The following is a 20,201-nucleotide window of genomic DNA, read 5'->3' as shown; positions in this document are numbered from 1 at the left end:
TGTAACGTCACTTGTTTAAATCATCATCAACCCCGAAACATCATCTTCTTCTAATGACGAAAAGCTTGATGCAATGAGGCTCGATTTTTCGGAAGAAATGGTTGAAACGATCGGTTCTTGTAATGGTTTGTTCTCCCTTTATGTTCCTAAACGCCGTGTTTTCTATTTCTACAATCCCTCCACCAGAGAGTGCTCCATGGAAGTACCAAATTATATGAATGAGTACCTCAAACTCATCCTCCTCAAAGAAAGGAAGGATGATTATCCAATTGAAGGAGAAGGTTTCGGGTATGCTCCGTCAATTGATGACTACAAAATGGTGATACTTTCTGCCTGGACAACAGTCACACATGTCTTCTCTTTAAGAAACAATTCATCAGTATGAAGAGAATCTCATTGGAAGTGGGACTCCTCTCAATGGCGCTCTACACTGGTTGCCTTATTCCCGTGATAATGGATATTCAATTGTTTCATTCGATTTGGTGGAAGAGAAGTTTATAAGGTTTCCTCCTCTTCCTGATTATTTTCAATCTGTTATCCCTATTCTTGATGTTGTTGATGGCTGCCTTTGCATGCTGGTAACTAAGGGAAAACTTAATTATGAACTTTGGAAGAATGAAAATAATGTTTATGAAATTTGGGTGATGAAAGAATATGGGGTGGTAGATTCTTGGACTCGAATTTTTATATCAAAAGAACATCCTCAGAAACCAACTCTAAATCTATGTTTAAATAGAGGAATGGCATTCTTCTTGAAAGATGGTGATGGAAACCCAATTTTATGCTATCAAGAAATTGATGGAACTTGGACGGAGGTTAAGGTTGTTGGCCTTCCAGCTCCAAATTTTTGCTGTGTGCTTGTGTTTACAGAAAGCCTTGTATCACCCAATTGGTATATCAGTAAAGGTAGCAGTGATTCTTAGTTTCATGTATGCAATATCTATTATTGAAAAAAAAAAAAAATTATTTCAAGATTCAATCGATAAGGAGTTGAGGTAGAAGTTTGGATAAAAAACAATTAAAGGGAAAGGTTTTAAAATTCATAACCCAGTTCATTGGTGATGCCATATATATATCTATATGTATAGTATATAGGATAGTATTAATTAAAGATGTGTAATGGATGCATCTATATTTGGTTAATTGGCTATAATGCTATATGTATTCAATATCTATTATAGGGGTGTTTTTACAAGTTTTTGAAGTTTCTGGACCTTTAAAATTTTCCGATAATTGTTTAATTTTCCTTTTTCTTTGATTTTTTAGATTAGGTTTTTCTAGGGGAACTATTTAAAGGTTGGTTCAGCTGGAGCAGTTTTTATTTTATTTATTATTATTATTATTTTATATTGAATGAAATATTAAGAACCTTGTATGTTTTTTTTTTATCCAATCTAGTATCCGAATCTTGATATAATTTGGTGGTGGTTTTTTATATCATTTGTTTTTTTTTTTGGGATTTCAGTCATCTCTATTATTGTTTCGGTATCATTATATTAGTCTTCTTATTGATTTTAATAATGGTTCATCTATTCTTTTAGTAAACCCTAGCTTGAACCCTAAATTTTTTTTTCTTTGCTCGGTATGGCTTGTCTCTATGCCGGTTCAAGTGTGTTTCAAAATCTTTCTTTGCTTTGTTCACTGACACTCTCTTCATAAAAAAACTTCTTGTTTGTGATCCCTATTAATCGACAACTACAAAACATCCTATAATGATGAAAAAAACTTGCTGCAATGAAGCTTCAAGTTTTGAAAAAAATCAGGAGGTTATGATTTTTGGTTCTTATACTGGTTAGTTATGCATTCATGTTCCTCAACTTGATTTGTTTACTCTAAATAAACTTTCACTATTACTGGCTTGCTTCTTAGTAAAGATAGATAATTTTTATTTTTAAAGAATAATTTTAAAATTATCATATCCTTAGATAGTATTGATAAACGATTTATAACTTTATCCAATACTAAAAGCATAAAAATTCCAATTTATCATACAATAAAAATTATGAAAACTTATTCTTTTTATTGTTCACTTATATTAGCTAATGAATAAAACTATGTGTACTAACCAATGGGTACTAATCCAAGTATTAACATTAGAAATTTGAAATTTCTTCCAAAAAAAAATTTTCAAATTTCCAATATTAGTACTTGGATTAGTACACATTGGTTAGTGCACATAGCATTACTCATTAGCTAATATCCCATAAGGTATCCAAATTCATAGCTTGATCTTAACTTTTGACATATTACCAATCACTATCCTTGTTAGTTTTTCTTTATTAAATCTAACAGTTTGAAGGGGGGGAAAAAAAAAAAAATCAACTTTGAAATCAATGGTTATTGGGGACTTCTATTATTCGATATGATGGAATATAATAAAAGAGGAACTTAATCCATTGTAATGCAGGTTTTAGTAAAAGGGTTATAGAATCTTATTTGAATTAGTCCTCTTATCAATTTCAATCCTATTTACCATATGATATTTTCTCGCTTTCCCATTATATAAGCTTCATGTCTAACTTGTATGAGATGATTCTTACTACAAACCCTAAATCTTAGACTTCTTTTCCTTGCTAGGCGTGGCGTTTCTTCCCCAAGAAATCATATTCCACCATATACTTCCAAAACTTCCAGTCAAATCTATATGCCGATTCAAGTGTGTTTTCAAAGCATTCATGGCTTTGTTCAACAACCCTTTTTTAATCAAGACTCACGTGTCTTAAGCCCATCGAGACTAGTTCCTTGTTCTACCTAATTATGATCTTTATCTTATTGACTTCGACACATCTTCTGATGATGAGAAGCTTACTACACCAAGAGCATGTTATAGGCTTCCAACTATACTCAATTGGAACTCCTAGGGGTTAGTAAACAATTTTTTTGAACATGACCGAAGGTTTTGCACCAATAGCATGTTAAAGGCGTCCAACTATACTCAACTCTCACCTTTACCCTTTCACTGCTAGCTAGACAACTTCACTTTAATAACTTCAAATCTAAGAATAAAACATCCTTTCCCATTGGACATAACTTTTACCTCTCCAAAAGATTTACCAAGATTTTTCAACAAACTTTTTTACCAAGACAAATGGTAACTTTTTCCCAATTCCAAAACCAACAAGAGAAGTCTTCCACTTTTGCTCTCCCAAAGCTGCTGTTTCAATAGTAAGCTCAACCTCCATCTCTCCATTTTTTCCCTCCTCGGATTTTATGAACTGCAAGCTAGCAATTGATCTATTTGAAGAAAAGAGGCCTTTCCAAACACCTTGAAAAACTTCATGCCCACCCTTATTGTTCACGACCAAGGATGAGCTAAATCCCCTATTCTTTTGATTGGCCAAACTCCCACCCAAACCTGGAAAGTCTTCGTTACTTATGACATTCTCTACACTTCCCATCACTCAAAGCTTCTCATTCTCACTAAAGCCATCTCCATTAGAGCTTGAACCTCTCAACTTAGCATTCTCCATTACATTGGAACCTTCCATAAAACTCTCAATTAATCCTATAGCAACATTGCCCACTTTCTCATATCTGTATGTGTGTGTATCTTTCTTTACTTACCAATATCAAGAAAATAATGAAATTTGATTCCGTAATTTAAAATTTTATGGTTTCTTATAACTGAACTAGATTCTTGTTGATTCTCATGATCTCATGATGCACATTTCTTGTTGATTATCATGATTTCATGATATACATTTCTTGTTGATTCCGTACTTTAGGGTTTTATGATTTCTTAAAACTTAATTGATCTCATGATGTACATTCTTGATTTAATAATCAAGTATTTATTAAGAGATTGTGGATTTTCTTTTCTGACTATTGTTTTCAATACATTTTGCAAGATTTTGAGAAAGAGTAAATTTCCTTTCTAGAACCATGATAAGATATCTATTCATCTAATCTCAAATAATAGATATGTTCATATATCTTTTTGGATAGAATTAAGCAGTACCATATAGATGAATCTGATAAACTTAGTTTCATTATATCAAGTATTGGGCTAAGTTTGATACTTAGTTAATTTATGATGATTATGTAGTATCAACTTGAAGGTTGAGAACCCAGAGGACCTTCTACCTCTTGTTGAGGGCACTACTTGGGCGTCACCTGTGCGTTGTCAAAGATGCCACAGAATGATAGGCGTCACCTGGAATATTATTCAAACTCTAAAGTGAGTTCAAACCTTGTAACCTAATGGTTATTGTGTTCCTTGACCAGATTCATCCTCAAGAAAATCTCAATAGTTTCTATCAAGCAGGAATTATTTGCTAAATATGAAAGTTTATGAAAATAACATTAGTTTATGAAAATAACATTATGGTAGACATTGAAGTAACTTTTGGTTGGTCCTAATAGAATAAGCTTATTGTAGGAGCTCATTATTGTTTTGGGATGGTCATGAGATGTTTTTATTAATGGTAAACTATGCCAATGTATCTGTGGCCACCACCATCACTTCCATTTTGGCCATTTGGTTATGTTGCAAACAATAAATTCTTTTTGTGTAAACAATGTAATACCCACTTTTCTTATAAGGAAAGACTGGTACGAGAGGTAATATCTCCATCTTTCTTATCCTATTCACTTGTATTTGTTTATAGTTTTCGAAATTGAGCTAGAAACTCTACTTAATTGATCACATGGATGTACATTTCTTGATCATAAAGTGTGTCATTCTTGATTTGATAATCAAGTATTTATTTAGATTCATTTTTTATTTTTGTTTCTAATAAAGTATTTGATTATTGTTGTTGCTTAACAAATTTTCTATAAAAGTGCAATGGCTCAATGATGGGAATAATTTTTTTTTTTCTTTTCTAGATAAGGTAAGAATTGAATAAATGAGACAAAATTAATATAGAAAGATATGAGGGACATACCTTAAGCGAAGACAAAAAATCTCAAGCAAAACATGGAAAAACCCACAAACGACACAAAAAAAGCACGTAGGCTACCCACAAAAACTAATTAGGTAAATGTCATATCGAATGGAGCTAGGCCAAGATCTCATACTTAGGCTTTGGCCTAAACTAAATCATAGATAGCCATCACAATATCCCTGCGAGAGTTGCAATGTTGATGGAACACATGATTATTCCATTTATGCCACATAGAATAAAACTGTAGAAGAAATGATTAACCGTGAAAGAAGGTGTCTGAAGTCCCCTTTACGCTTGAGATGCAAACTAGTCCATTGGAGCAAAGAGAACCAAGAGAAAGATGGCCAAGTAGAGAGCGTCTTGGTAGTAACCTATTTCCATACATAAGAAGAGAAGTCACAACTAAAGAACAGATGCTCACGAGTCTCTTATATCAAACCTGTACAAAAGACACATATAAGATACAATGACACCTTGAGGGCTAAGATGATCCATGATGCGAAACAGACCAAGAAAAGTGAGCCATAAAATAAATGAGTGGCATGGAATATGCCCCAAAAACCACAAGAGATGATGAATTGAGTTCACATCCCGGCTATCCAATAACACATTCCAAACTGAGTCAATAGAGAATCTGCCAAAAGAGTGACCCTTCCAGACAAAATGGTCAGGAAGACCCATTGAAGGCCGCATCGTAACAAAGTCTCAAATATGCTGAAGATCTACACTATCCAAAGGAAAAACCCACTAGACATCTCGAATGATATCCAAAACCATACATCCCAAGGCAAACCAGTAGAAGTTAGAGTCCTAAAATAAAACAAATATATACTACATTTATTAATAATCAAATCTGATTTTATATTTCATAAAATCCCTTGATCTAACTATTGACCCATGCATTTTGCTGATATTAGTGAGTCCGGTAATTTTCTTTTCAAAATGGCAAGATATCCATCCGTAAATTTATACACATTACATTATGTTGAGTATGCTCATAAGTTTGATAAATTTTTATGAATTATATGGTATCAACGTGGTCGTTCAACCCCTAGAGCACCATTTTGTTTCTTACGATGGCAATGCCTTGCTAGCGTGGGTGTATTGTAAAGGATGCAATAATGTGATGGGTTACAAAATGGTAATATTTTTTATACAGTTTTTCTTAGTCTTCCGGAATATATTTCTACTGGAAAATGAGTTCAAAGCTGGTAACCTAATGGTTATGTTAATTGTCTAGATTCATGTTGAAAATACCAATCTTTTATATCTACAAGGAAAAGTTAGGTTGGATATGTAAGTTTTAGGAAGTAACTTGTGGAGACATTCAAATATACATATTTTTTATATGTTCTGATATAAAAATCTTATTGTAGGACGTTGTTGCTATTCTGGAATGGATACAAAATGTTCTTTGTAATGGTACGAGTGTCAATGCACCGGTTGCTGCCTAAACCCCCATCTCTGTATCAAAGCACCAACATCACTCTTCCCAACATCGCCAACACATCCGCCTTCATCAACAGTGAACTGCTTCCACCTCCGTATCAAGCACCAGCACCACCTCCACTTTACTCGAAATACCAGCACCACCAACACCACTGCCCCTAATAGAAAGCGGCAGAGGCGAACTTACTAGGTTGGATTTCTTAGAAAGCATGATGTGATAATGCTTGTTTTTATATGAAACTAGTTTTCTTCAAAAATATCATTGAGAACTTAGAACTCAGAGTTACTTACATTGAGATATTGAGGATTATATGAAACTATTTTTCTATTATCCCTAATTTTTAATAACACCGTATGAAAATGACCTATCCCAACATAAAAAAAAAAAAGTCATCATTCTAATCCTAAACTGCAGAATTGAAAAAAACTCCATTATATTTTTCAATCAAATACTCATAGAAACACAAAAGTAATCCCAATTATATCACAACCCAAATTTTGCTAAACAATAATGTTATGTATACTACTGGTTCTTACTAACCAATTTACAACATGACGTGGCATCTGACGTGACAATGTCATCTCATCTACCACGTCAGTTACTTACCACATCAGATAAGTCCAAAATAAAAATTAAGAAAATCAAATGTAAAATCCCATTTTAGCAAACAAAATTTTGCCTACCCTAATCCTAAATTTCAAACCCTTAATTTTGAGTTCTCTCCCAAATTATATCAATCCCTAAACCCAAATTATAACCCCTAAATTTTGAATTCTCTTTCATATGCTTACTACCCAGTCTTCAAAACTGTTCATAGCAAATCTCTGACATTTAGATGAAAATATTTTATTTCTCATTGCCCTAACTGCACCCCTTTTTCTCTTTCGTTCTCCCTTAGAGTCACTGAATCGAATCAGAAATTGATTTTTGTGATTGGGCAATGTGAGTTCAGAATCACAATCACAATGACAATCACCATCTCCTCCTCCTCGGCGATGGTTACCGTGCATAAAGTGTTTCGACGCTCTTGGGTTCTGCTATTCACCTGTTGATTAGATGCTGCTCTTGTAGACTTTTTAATTTACCAAACCCGCTTCTTACTTTGGGATAATCAATTATTCTCCTTTTCCATCCCCATTTTCATTTTACTTTAAATAATTTCCACATACTTTTGATGGCTCTGGTTCATCTTCTATCTATTAAGCTATTTACTTTGTATTTGTTTTTGGGATCCATTCTTCTTTTACTCTATTTTTATTGCATCGCTTGTTTTAAGTTATATTCAATCTCTAGGCTTGTTTTAAGTTATATTCAATCTCTAGGGAAAAACTTACTTCCAAATCAATATACTTTTTGGACTTTAATTTTTTCACAACCAATTCACATTGTATCTTGCTTATGATTTATTTTCTTCAATTTTCAACTTGAGCATCCATTATTTTATTTTATTTTTTATTTTTTTTCCATTTGGGTGTTCATTGTAGGATCTAAAGTTGTAATAAGTTTTCAAATCCATCTTTTATTGGTGTATTATTGTTGAGTAAAAGATTTTGTATTTTCAATGTTTTATTGGTACTTGTATTATTGTGAGAAAAAAAATTTGCATTTTTAATGTTCTGTTTGTGGATTGTGTATCTTTACTTTATTGATGAAGTGTTTGAGGGACTGTATATTGATTATCACAAACCTCTTCATCCTTCCTGGATAAAATGCTGTTATTATTCATGTTTTTCAAATGGTGTTTGCGTGAACAAAAATCTATCTTCATATCAAGCTGCTTTAGTTCCATTTTACCATTAACAAATATCTTTGACTCAAATTATGACTTTTGGTTATGTCTTTGGCTACCTTTCTTTTTTGCCTATGCTCTCCAAGTAACAAAAACAGAACCTCTGGTTGTAGGAAATTCTGGAAGCACTTGAGAAAGAGAAGCCCCACATGTGGACATTTCGGATGCCAGAAGAAGCCACATCTAATTGGAAAAGGCTGCTTGGACATTTAGATGAAATAAAATGAATGAATGATGATCCTGTGCACGTGTGGCAGGTTGACCTTGGGCCCGGGCTACTACCCCAAGGAAAGGGGATCCGCAAAGTCACTCAAGGGGTAAAAAGGCCCACGTGGAGCCCACGTAGCAGGGCCCAATGGGCCTCCCGAAAGGTCGAGAAGGAGAGTTGCTGATAGGCTTCTAGGCGAAATAAGACCCAAAGGGAGGGCAGTAATGGCCGATGAGGGCTCTCTCTGGAAAGAAGACCAACGAGGGCGTTGGGTCTCGAAGCGTGGGGAAGTGTTAGGATCCCACATTGAAAGGGAAAAGGGTGGGCATGTAGGTTATAAAGGTTTGGGCACCCTCCCTTGGCAAGCCGGTTTTCCAAGGAGAGTTTTACTCAAGCCTATGAAAGACTTATGACCCAGCCTAAATTGTTGAGTTATTAGAGTGAGTTCTCATCAATTGGTATCAGAGCAGTTCAGTTGTGGGATGGTTGGTACAAGAATGGAAGTTAGAATGGCAATTGTTGAGAGGAAAGTGTCAAAACTTGGGAGAGATATTGGTGTTGTTCTGGATGGTTTGATGGAAATACGAGCTTGGATGAGAAAGAAAGATGAAAAAGAAGTAAGGAGAAAAGATCGAGAGAAATTGCTAGAAGTTCCACAGTCATCGGGAACTATTGACAACCAAAATCTGGGAAATCAAATGGAGGCAGGAGGAACTTATGAATCTACTCGGCAGCTAGGTGTGGTGGAGGAAGATCAGAGTAAGTTTGAGGCTGTTTCAACCCTGTTAAGTGAAGAGAATGAAGAAATTTTGAGGGCTGCTGTTGTAACTGAGATGAAACCTGAAATTAGGGTTGAAAAAAGATTGGGTCAATCCAACTCAATAGTCCAATTAATTAAGTTGGCCCAAAGAATAGAGGAAAAAAATTGGGCTTGGGACGATTTAAAATTTGGGCTGAGCAAACATGGGAAAACAAAACTGGGCTGCAAAGTTATTCTAGTCTCTGCAAGCCTGAAGACCAGCCCAAAACCCAATTTAATTTTGACCCACCCAGATCTAATAGCTAGATTAATACCCATTCCCCAAATCAGACTCATATTCGAAGAAACTTCACCGAAAATCATTCCAGCTCAGGGTCAACGCCCATGATCAACAACGAATCGACCCCTTTTCGGCAAATGATAAAAGATGAGTAAGAGTTGGGTAAAGAAGAAGAGGGTAGTGAAGGAGTGGAGGAGCAGGATGGTGTCAGGTAAACAATCTCCATCTTCCCGCCTTGAGGACAAGGTGGTAGTGCTTGAGAAGGGTAATGATGGGACTTGGATAATGAGGGTGTAGGAAAAGTGAAATAAGATAGCAAGCAGTGGATTGAGGGGATGTTGGCAGGAAACTCCATGGGCTTAGGCTAGGACAGGTGGTGATTGGGGGTTGGGATAGCAAAAGAATTCAGTTAGGGAGAGAGAGAGAGAGAGAGAGAGAGAGAGAGAGAGAGAGGGCTGGAGGATAAAAAGAGAGGGAGAGAGCAAATTAGGGTAGAGAAGAATATAGGGAAATTTGGGAGGAGCTAACCCTAACCCTTGAAGTTAGCAATTAGGGAGGAGCTGGCCCTCGAAGTCCAGCATTGTTTTTCCTTTCATATTTTGATTTTGTCCTTTTGGGTTGATGTGCTGGGTATATTTTGTTGTTTGCTACCATTGTTATCAATTTTTTGAATATCAATACACATATCTATTTTCTTTATATTTCTTGGCTGTTGGCTGTTATTATTTTACTATTTTGTTGAGTTCTGGGAGTGGGTTCTCATCAAATTCTGGATGCTTGTTTTTTACGGAAGCAATTGAAAGCTTATGACCTATCCTTTTTGTGCGAGTGCCGTCCTGAATAGAAATCTCCTCAGCAAACAAGTGGAGCTGCTGGTTTGAAGATGAATTGCAAGTCTAGGCAAAAACTTTTGTTGTTATTCAGTGTTATTCAATTTGATTGTATTTGAAACTACCACAATTAGTTTGATTGCTTTTGGCTGATGCCTAGGTAGTTCATTTCTATGTTGGCCTGAGTTAGTGGCATAGGTGTTCATTTCTATGTTAGCCTGAGGAAGTGACATAGGCTGATAAGCTTAACTGCCGTTCTTTTTAATTTGTCTCCTCATTAAATTTGGAAAAAATTGAATTGTGTAAATCTTTTGGAAAGGAAATGGTGTTGAATTTTTTATGAGCATTTATGATGGCCAAAGCACAGCCTAAACTTCATTGTCCACTGCATGCATCAATTCTGTTGTACTAAATTGCAAAGGAGATAGATAAATAAATAGCAGACCATCAGAATGAAGCAATCACAAAGTCAAGTGGATGAATATTCAAGGACTAAATAAAACATCATTTCACATCTCACTACTCATAAACACAAGTCCAGAAGCACATTTCAATTACGATAAATGCATTAATCACAAAGTATATACTATATACATGTGTTATACATAAAAGCCATCCTACCTAAAAACATCAGCTATCCACAAGGCAAAAAGACCAGCAAAACAAAAAGCAGCAGGTCATATGCCACTATCTAAACTTCTTAAGAGAACCAAAAAAAAAAAAAAAAAAAAGAACTGTGCAACAGAAGTAAGACTTTCTATGCAAAGGAAGGCCCCCAAACAACAAGAAGATCAAATTACCAGATACAACCTTCACCGCTGGACACTTGCTGCAAACAGCCAAACCAGTAGGCAAAACAAAACAAAACAAAAAAAAATAAAAAATAAAAAATAAAAAATACTAGCCTCCAAACACAAAGCAAAAAGCTTAGCTGGGGGGAAGAGCCCTGGCAACCAAAAATAAATACCCATTCTTCCTTGCCCTCAATCGAGCCTAACTCAATTCCATAAGCCAGAAGAAACAACAACCAAGAACCAGCATAATTCAAGAACAGCTCCTGCAAAACAAGCACAACATGCAGCGCTCTGCAGAGGACAACTCAGCAACAACTTGACAACACCAGTAAATCAAAATAGGCCATTTCAACTCATTAGGAGCTAAAGCAATTACAAGGTCCAATTATGTATATGTCATCCATCCTCATAATTTCCTCTAAAGATCATACCAATAACCAAGAAAAGCGGAGCAGAGAGGATTGATGACAAATTCTGGTCACCAATTGCATGCCTCTCAAGCAAACATGTGTTGTATAAGATAAAAGCAAGAAAAAGATTATCAGAAGACATCCTCCAAATAAGTAATTTTTTTTCTTCCTCATCCCATAACCCCATGAACCAAGGCCATCAAAAGTATGTAGAAATTATTTAAAGTAAAATGAAAATGGGGATGGAAAAGGAGAATAATTGATTATCTCAAAGCAAGAAGCGGGTTTGGTTTTGAGAATTAAAAAGTCTACAAGAGCAGCAAGGTATTCGCCGGTCCGGTCTGGTTTTTAAAACAGTGTTTACTACATGACGTGCATTTGACGTGACGCCATCTCATCTGCTATCTCTTGAGGGTATATTGAAGGAACTATTAACATTTTTGGGTACCCAAAGAAGCAAGAAACATTTGCTCGTGTGAGTGGTTATTGTGAACAAAATGACATTCATTCACCACAGGTAAACACTATTTTAAAAACTGGAATGGACCGACGGATAAATCGATCGAAATTTTAAAAAACCCTAAATCCCTAATACACAATCGCAACCCTTTCTCTGTTTCTCATCTTCTTTTCTTTCTCAGTTTCTTACGAAAATTTCTTAGCTTCTTCTCTATTCTCTGAGAAAATTTCTCAGCTTCATCTTTGTTCTCTACGAAAATTTCTCACCTTCTTCTCTGTTCTCTAAGAAAATTTCTCTCTGAAATCCCACCCAAATCGCAACTGAACTCTTTGAAATCGACGATGACGCCTTCCTCCCTTGCCAAAAATCAACGACGACAGCTCCATTCCTCGCTGGAAATCGACGGTGACAACTCCATTCGTTGACGACAACTCCATTCCTCGATCCAGGTAATAAACACGGCATTCCTCGATCCAGCTTCAATAATCAATAATGATTTCATTGCAAACTTTATCTGGAGCAATGTGTATGTAAATGTATTTCCAGAGTATGTGTATGTGCATGTATTTCCAGATTATGTATTTGAATTCACCCTGCTCCTGCTCCTGATTTTGTTTTTCTTTTGCTGGCTAAAAGTAGAAAGACTTTTTGAAGTGACCTCTTTCCTTGTGCAGGTTGGTTCAGCAAACCATCACATCCATTACTACGATTTGAGAAACATTAGCCAACCACTCCGTGTGTTCACTGGGCATAAGAAAGTTGTTTCATATGTGAAATTCTTGTCAAATAATGAACTTGTTTCTGCATCTACAGACAGCATACTACGGTTATGGGATGTGAAAGAGAATCAGCCAATGAGTAAATATTGCTTTAACCAAAATTATCATGTAGATAATCCTTTCATTTAAAGTTTGCATGCCCATTTGAAGTTTGGTTTTGGAAGCAGTGAGATCGGGACGAAATTGATAGAAGTAAAATCATGAAGTGCATTTTGCAAATCACAAAAAGGAAATTCAAATTAAGTTCATAAAAGAAGGAAAGATTTTTTCTTCTTTTATGAGCTTAATTTCGTACATGTACTTATGTAGTTAGCAGAACTTTTATTGATATACTTTATGTTTTACTTGAATATTTCTTTTAATGAGTTATTTTATGTGCAACTATCAATTGATTTTGTTGTATATTTGTTGCTAAGTACTTATTGTATGTGCATGTATTTCCAGATTATGTATTTGAATTCCGTACTTGAATGTTTATGTTTTACTTCTATTGTATGTTTGTGGATGGAATAAGGACTTATGACAACAGTATGGAATCATGATGTGTGATGACGTCACCGGTCCAACTGGTAGTCCAACCGGTTGGACCGGTTGAACCATGACTCAGCCATCGGATCGGGTTGCCCTCTGGTCCGGTTTTTAAAACAATGGTTGTAAACTGGATAGTAAGAACCAGTAGTATACATAGCATTATTGTTTTGCTAAACATTCTTATTCTAATTTCTAAATGCAAAATCTTGAGCTTTCATTCAATTAATGCTAGTGGTAGTGCACTTAAATACAAGTTTAGTTCAATCGCATAGTTTGCAAATTGCAAGTACTCTATTAATCTGAAGTCAGGGTTGCAAAAGCGAACATAAGCTCCATTGTTATTCCTACATCATTGATCATAGTTTATCAATTCTGTCAATAAAACCATAAACCCTCTTGACTTATTTTCCTTATCAACCATGGCGATTCTTCCCAAAGATATCATTGTGGGATTCTTCTCCCTCTCAAATTACCAGCATTCTCCATCACCAGCGATGGGGTATCCCCAATTACCGATTCGGTCTATACATCTTAACTCTTTGCTTCAGCTTGTACTTTAGGATCATGCATTTTGCTTTTATATCATTTTATCATATCGTTAATCCTGTAATTGATTAGGGAAATATATTCCATTTAATAAGGAAATAAATATGTCTAACATAGTACTTATTATATACAACTTAAATCTTCAAAAAACTTTCCGGAATAAATCAATAAGCAATTATTATCAAAACAATACATTTATCAATGTAGTCTCCTTAATTATTCTATTGATATTTATAGTTATCTTCTATTTAATTTGAAAATTATCTTCTATATAATTAGAATTTGTAGTAGAATATATGACACACATTAAGGTCACAAAAATTTAAAAAAAAAAACTAATTTTATATTAAAGGTAAAAAAATATATAGTAATGGATACACCAAGTTCTCTTTTAACACAATATCGAAGACTGATGAATCACTATAAAACCTCAAGAAACTAATACTTCTGGGTTTACAATATTCTATCATCATCCAAATCAATGAGACAAAATAACACTAAAAAATAAAAAACACTTTCATCCATTTACAAGATCCTGAAAGTACATAAACAGTGAAGAGATCATCTTGGAGGGTAAACAATATGATCCATAAACTGGTCAATGATTTAAAATAAGACATGCAAAACCATAGAGATTTTCCAATCTTTGTACAAACTGCTTCAGAAACTTGGTAGCCACCAGCCTACCTCGTGTGTTAACTGACATTTTCAATTCACTTATCTATTTATCAATGTCCTGCAATTCTATGAAAAAATTCTGTTTGTTTGATATATAGATTTAAAGAAATAAAGCACATGTATTCTACAATATATGACACCCAGTTTGGTTCTCTAAAATTGTAACTAAAACATGTGCTACATGGTTGAATCTTAAAATTGTCCAATCACGTTTTAAATCTTTTTAAAATGTTATATTCATGTGTCCAAGCACAGTTAATTTTCTCTGTTCCCCTGAAAAGAAGTAGGCTTTTGCATATCCAACAGTCAGCCTCCGCTGTGCCTACCATCTATTACTATATGATTTGCCACCAAGAAAGCATTTTAAATCTAAAGCAAATGACTATAATTCATTTTCACATCAAAGCTAAGATATGCTGTATAGATTTTATGAAAAAAAATATTAAACCAAAGCTAAGATCACCAAATATTATAACCAACAACTGCTTCATAGATTTACAAAAAAAAAAAAAAGAAAGAATTCAACAGAAAAAACATACCACTAACAAATTCACATGAGATCATGCAAAGTGTAAAGATTAATTGCCAAGGGCTAGCATTGCAATGCACATCACCACTTTGACGGTATGCAACTTCAATCATAAATAAGTTGCATATAATGTTGACTGGCTACATGTATACGGAAACAAAATACATTACAGAAAATATAAAGCATGCGAAATGTATCCTTCACACATAAAATTAGGATAAATGCATCAATTAAGTACTTATTTAAAGAGCATAATAATCAAACATGATAATAGTAACTCTTGTCTTGTTGCAAGCACAAAAGTTCTCAAGACTATTATGCTGCAGTGCCAGAAGTGGGATACAAAATACATACAGAGGAATATTGCCCAGCAAGAACTCATGAAAACATCATAGCCCATCATTATACTGTATTGCCTTCACCATAAACTGGTTTAATGGAACCAGCATGTCGAACAATAAAATGTTTGGGCAGAAAATATGTCTAATAAAACAAAATCTGCCAATTTACCAAAAGTGAAATTAGAGACTGCTTGAATCTCAAGGACAACATTCTTCTGCCCATAAATAGCAAATATCTTACTAATGGCAGACTAACTCTAAATGAATTTTTCAGAAACTGATGATTTCTGACGTTGATTGGAAATTTTTGAATTTGCCAAGCAGCATTATGTCTCCAAAAAGCAGTAAGATAAAACCATATACCTGTAATGGCTTTCTCCTTAACACTTGAAATGCGTCTGCCCTCATTGACAAAATTCTGAAAAACTTCTTAGTTAGTATGTTTTCAAGTTCATCTGCCATTACCTACACAACAAAAAAATAACATTCATATAAGGAGAAAATGTGAGACCAGAATTTTATTCAGAGTCCAGAAAAACTTATAAGGGTGCTAATCATGTTTTAAAATGTCACAGATAACAAAACTCCTATGCTTTGTTGCATAAGCAAGAAGAAACATAAAGCAAACAATTCCTTTTTCTAGCATTTTAGGAAGAACTAATTGTAAACCATAATGAGTATATAAGTTTCAAAGAAGAATCAATCATGTTAAGGAATTAAAAAGGCTCAGTATATTTCATGATATTTTGCTCAAGCCCCTAAATGTATGATTTAAACTGTTGAGGTTTACTTTATTAGACAAGCCATGGAAACGAAATAGAAATCTAAAGAAATTGACAACCCCATAAATTTTATGAATTTGGAACTACAAAATGAGCCAATAAGAAGGACGGAGCAAAACATATTTTTCCTATAAGAAGGATGGAGAAAAATATATTTTGCCCATATCTAAGGTCTAGATTGTGGTTCTTACAGGATTCAGTAGAAGTTCAGGGCTGGTGCTGCAACATGCAACAAAAAGATTTCAATCAACTGATAAAATATACTACAACTACAAGCATAATTAAGCAACAGAAGATCAGGAACTTGCGGCAGTAAAGCATACTTTAACTCAAACTCTGGCGTATTATGTCTGTTGAACTCCTTGACAAGGAAAGTTCCACAACAACAATCAAATTTAATTCAAAATCAATATAGATTAAATGAACAAACAATAAAACCAACACTTGGAAATAAAGATATCAAATTACAATGGCATTTTGCATACCTGCAAACACAGGTGGCATCAAGCGTGTTGCGTATTATGTGAGGGGATACAATCAGATTTAGTGAAAACCGTATCAATATTCAATAATACGCTCCTTAGCCCTAATTACATTAGTTTCGTATTATGTGAGAGGGATACAATGGTAATTGAATATTGGCACCTGAAAATGAGATTATCAAGAGGGGTTCATATAGACCCCTAAAACTCAAGAAAATGACACTTAAACCTTATAATGTTAATAGAAGAGAAATAGAGATGTCAACGAATAACCAGTCTACAATCAACGTTCCGGATGCTTTGCCATTTCCGTTTGGGTTGGGTTTTGGTTTTCCGTGGTTAGCCCACTTGATCCCTTGGCTCGCAGTCGCTACCACTAATGATAATGTTGGCTTAAGACGTATCTAAAGGCAGTGATGGAGCGTCAAATGGCTTCCATGATGCTTTGTGTGCTTGAAGGGTGTTCTGTTTTATCAATAAAGAAATATGGTTTTTACTATAAGCCAAGTTTGGTTCTTACATTCATAACTTATAGTTTCATTTATTGAGAGTTATTCATTGTAGCTATTTATGCTTTGCACATAAGACAAATCATTTTATTTAGGGAAACCTCGACGTACGAGAAGAATTTTATTAATTGAAAAAAAAATGACACTAGCGGGGGACGTAATGAGCCTTACCCCTCAAATAAAGCTAAATACAATGAAAAAGGAAAAAAAAAAAATGCAAAGCATGAATTACAATAAGAGAAGGAGAAGTACAAAAGCATTGAGAGAAACTATATAATGACAACACAAAACATATTCATTGGAATTTCTTGGTTGTTTTGTTGAGGTAAGACCTGCTCGATAATGTTAATTGAAGACCCAATTAGCAATTAGATCCATCTACACATCACATATTCAATAGCGTTACATGAAGTCCATCAACAATTAAGAATGAGAATTTAATTAAAATAAAAAGTCAGTTGAAGAAAGAATAAATCAATTCCTGTGAATAACCATCTACTACAAGTGTTTTGCCTGCAAATTAACAAGAAATTATCTTGTTTGTTAGCATATGAGGGTTTATTAACAATTAATAATGAGCTCTAAGGGTATGCCTCATGAAAAACAAAACCAACACAGAATCATCACTTTGCAAACAGAGTAGGGACTGATGAAACATTAGACAATTTGAAGAGAAGAGATGAATTAGAATAATGTCTGATTGAGCATGCAAAATTTGTTTTCATCAAGAACAAAAGTGCAGGTAATAAGGGATACAATTACCATTCAATTTTTGAATGCCAAAATTCAATTAAAAGAGCTATCAAATTTCAGACTTTTAAATCTAAATTTTATGGATTAATAATAAAGAGATTGAGATTAATAAAATATATGATGCTATATGTATAAAAATTCCTTGCAAAAGTGAAAGACTTGGAATAAATTAATGAAAAGGTAAGATAAGTACCATCCAATTAACATTCCCCTATCACGCAATCCTGCATTAAAAATGTAGGAAATTAGTTATGAAAACCGATAAAGCAAAGGAAATTTTTTACTCATAAAACAAATAACAAAGGCTTATGATTAATTTCAAGAGAAGTATCACCCTGTTGAAGAAGAATATTTGTGATCAATTGAATCCATTTGCGATCAATTTGAATATTTGGGATGTGAGCAATCTTTGGCCAATCCATCCCTATGTTATTTCGCATCTTTCTGACAATTTGGGACAATGTAGATCTCCAGTCTTGAAAGTGAACTGAATTGGATATCCACTCCGGTAGAGCTGTCAAATTATGAATATTAATAGTCAATCGTAGAGTGGTAACACTATTGAAGCCCCTTGGGAGAGACACCATTTTGGGAAGCCCATGAATATATAAAGACTGGAGGCTCTAAAGCTTGCCATGGCATGTCATCGTATCCTCACTGCTGGGTGATTCAAATTGGTCACAATCATCAATATACAAATCTCGTAGAGTGGTAACATATTGAAGCCCTTTGGAGAGACACCAATTTTGGAAGAGGTTCAATTGTTAAAGACTGGAGGCTCCTAAAGCCTTGCCTGGCATGTCATCATCATCTTCACTGCGGGTGATTCAAATTGGTCACAATAACTAATAGTCAACTTCTGTAGAGAAGTAAGATATTGAAACCCTTTGGTAAAGACACCAATTTGGAAGATTGAAAAGTTGTAAAGAATAAAGGCTTTGAGGACTATGCCATTGCACGTCATCCGTGAGAAAGTTAGCTGTCCATATTTGAATTGTCAGATAAACCAGAGAAGTGAGTTCGCATCCGCTCCGCTGGTAGAGATTCTAGATCAGCAATTCTATAGAGCCTTAGAGACTTTAATTGGAGAAAGAGGGTAGAAAAGTTGGAGGAAGTTGATGGTCCCACACTATTCACCAACATTATTGTCGTAGCAATGGCCTCGAACTGGTATTCAACAGTACATTCTTCAAGAGACGGAAACAGTGGCATGGAAACAACAGTTTGGGCACTGATCAATATCTAATTTGGAAAGGCAAGGAAATGAAGGCAACTCTCTTCCATCACGTTAACATCTCTTTCCACCACCCTTTAATTTAAGACAACCCCTAGTGACAGTTCCTTAAGTGATGGGAAAAATGTTATTGAGAGTGTGGAAAAACAACTATCACTTGCTTCCTCTAAAATGTACTCCAAATCATAAGATCTCGAAGAGACAAACTCTCAAATGAGGAAATTTATTCAATAGTGATACGATTGGCAACGCACAACGTTTTATACTAATTGAAGTTAGATTTGTGAGGGAGGAAAGCCAATTACAAAACTTCACCACCATAAATGAATCTATAGGAGTTTCTTTCAAATTTGGGTGTGGCTTTAGACCTTCTAACACCACTTCATCAATCCTCAACCTCCCCATAGCTACTTCTCTGCCAATCCAGATAAGAGACTGAAGAAATGTTTTCATTTAAGTTGGCCAACCTCCATTTTCAACATATTTTAAATTATCAAGATATAGTTCTCCCCTCAAATGTTTCAACCTACTTAATTCATCTATCCTACTATATTTGCTTTTTTTAATGGCCCAACTATTTCTCTTACTTGCTACGAATCTTGATAGGTGTTGAAGATTAGTTAAACACCCAGTCCATGTGGCATTCTAATAAGAATAACATCCTTTGAATAAGATGCTCAAGTTCACCATTTTGGAATGTCTCTTGGTAGCTCTATAAGCTCTGAACAATAGGAGAGGTCTAATGTTTCCAAATTCCAAGTCTCAAAACGGAATTAGGAAAACTTTTAATACCCATCCTTGAAAAATTGAGATATCGAGATGCTCTAATTTAGCAATGAGCTCTTCAGTTTACATTCTGAGTAAACAACTTTTGAAACTTATTCCTCCAAAATCCAATGTTCGCAAGTGCCTATAACTTGTTAAAATTTCATAACCATCATCCACTTTGTACAACCCTTTTGATTGATTCAATAAAAGTAAGGTTCTTATATTTTTGGCACTATAAAAAGCAAGTGGAAATTTCATGATCGACTTATTTCACCACAATCAAGTGATAAATGATGACATTTTACATTCACAATTTCAATGTATAATGCTACCATAGTGCATTCAATTCCTGCAACTAATTGTGCAAGGTATGCATAGATCTGCATCTTACATGCAATTACA

The 20,201-nt window shown here is 34.6% G+C and overlaps 2 protein-coding genes across 9 annotated transcripts in view; one reads left to right on the top strand and one right to left on the bottom strand.

Moving 5' to 3' along the window:
- The first annotated feature begins 73 nt into the window (after positions 1–73).
- Positions 74–923, top strand: LOC116131190 (F-box/kelch-repeat protein At3g06240-like). Its single transcript, XM_031416840.1, has 2 exons — positions 74–319; positions 381–923. The coding sequence occupies exons 1-2, from the start codon at positions 74–76 to the stop codon at positions 921–923; spliced, it is 789 nt and encodes a 262-aa protein (XP_031272700.1).
- Positions 924–14,147: 13,224 nt separating this feature from the next.
- Positions 14,148–20,201, bottom strand: part of LOC116131245 (actin-related protein 2/3 complex subunit 4-like) — a 38,333-nt gene continuing 32,279 nt past the window's right edge. For 4 of the 8 annotated variants that reach the window (XM_031416903.1, XM_031416897.1, XM_031416902.1 and 1 more), the window contains one exon: positions 14,466–15,736. In XM_031416903.1, the coding sequence (XP_031272763.1) occupies positions 15,542–15,736 (195 nt within the window). In that variant the 3' untranslated portion in view covers positions 14,466–15,541. The other 4 variants (XR_004128235.1, XM_031416899.1, XM_031416901.1 and 1 more) reach the window with 4 other exon arrangements.

The sequence above is a fragment of the Pistacia vera genome, unplaced genomic scaffold (assembly GCF_008641045.1).
Source record: "Pistacia vera cultivar Batoury unplaced genomic scaffold, PisVer_v2 Contig230, whole genome shotgun sequence".
Lineage (NCBI taxonomy): Eukaryota > Viridiplantae > Streptophyta > Magnoliopsida > Sapindales > Anacardiaceae > Pistacia > Pistacia vera.
Note: the sequence above shows the minus strand (reverse complement) of the source record. Positions and strands in the feature narration are given on the sequence as shown.

Excerpts from the sequence above, each read along its gene's own strand:
- LOC116131190 (XM_031416840.1), top strand. The coding sequence starts at position 74 with ATGAGGCTCGATTTTTCGGAAGAAATGGTTGAAACGATCGGTTCTTGT. Across the intron at positions 320-380 it reads CAATTGATGACTACAAAATG|TATGAAGAGAATCTCATTGG; the intron begins GTGATACTTTCT and ends ACAATTCATCAG.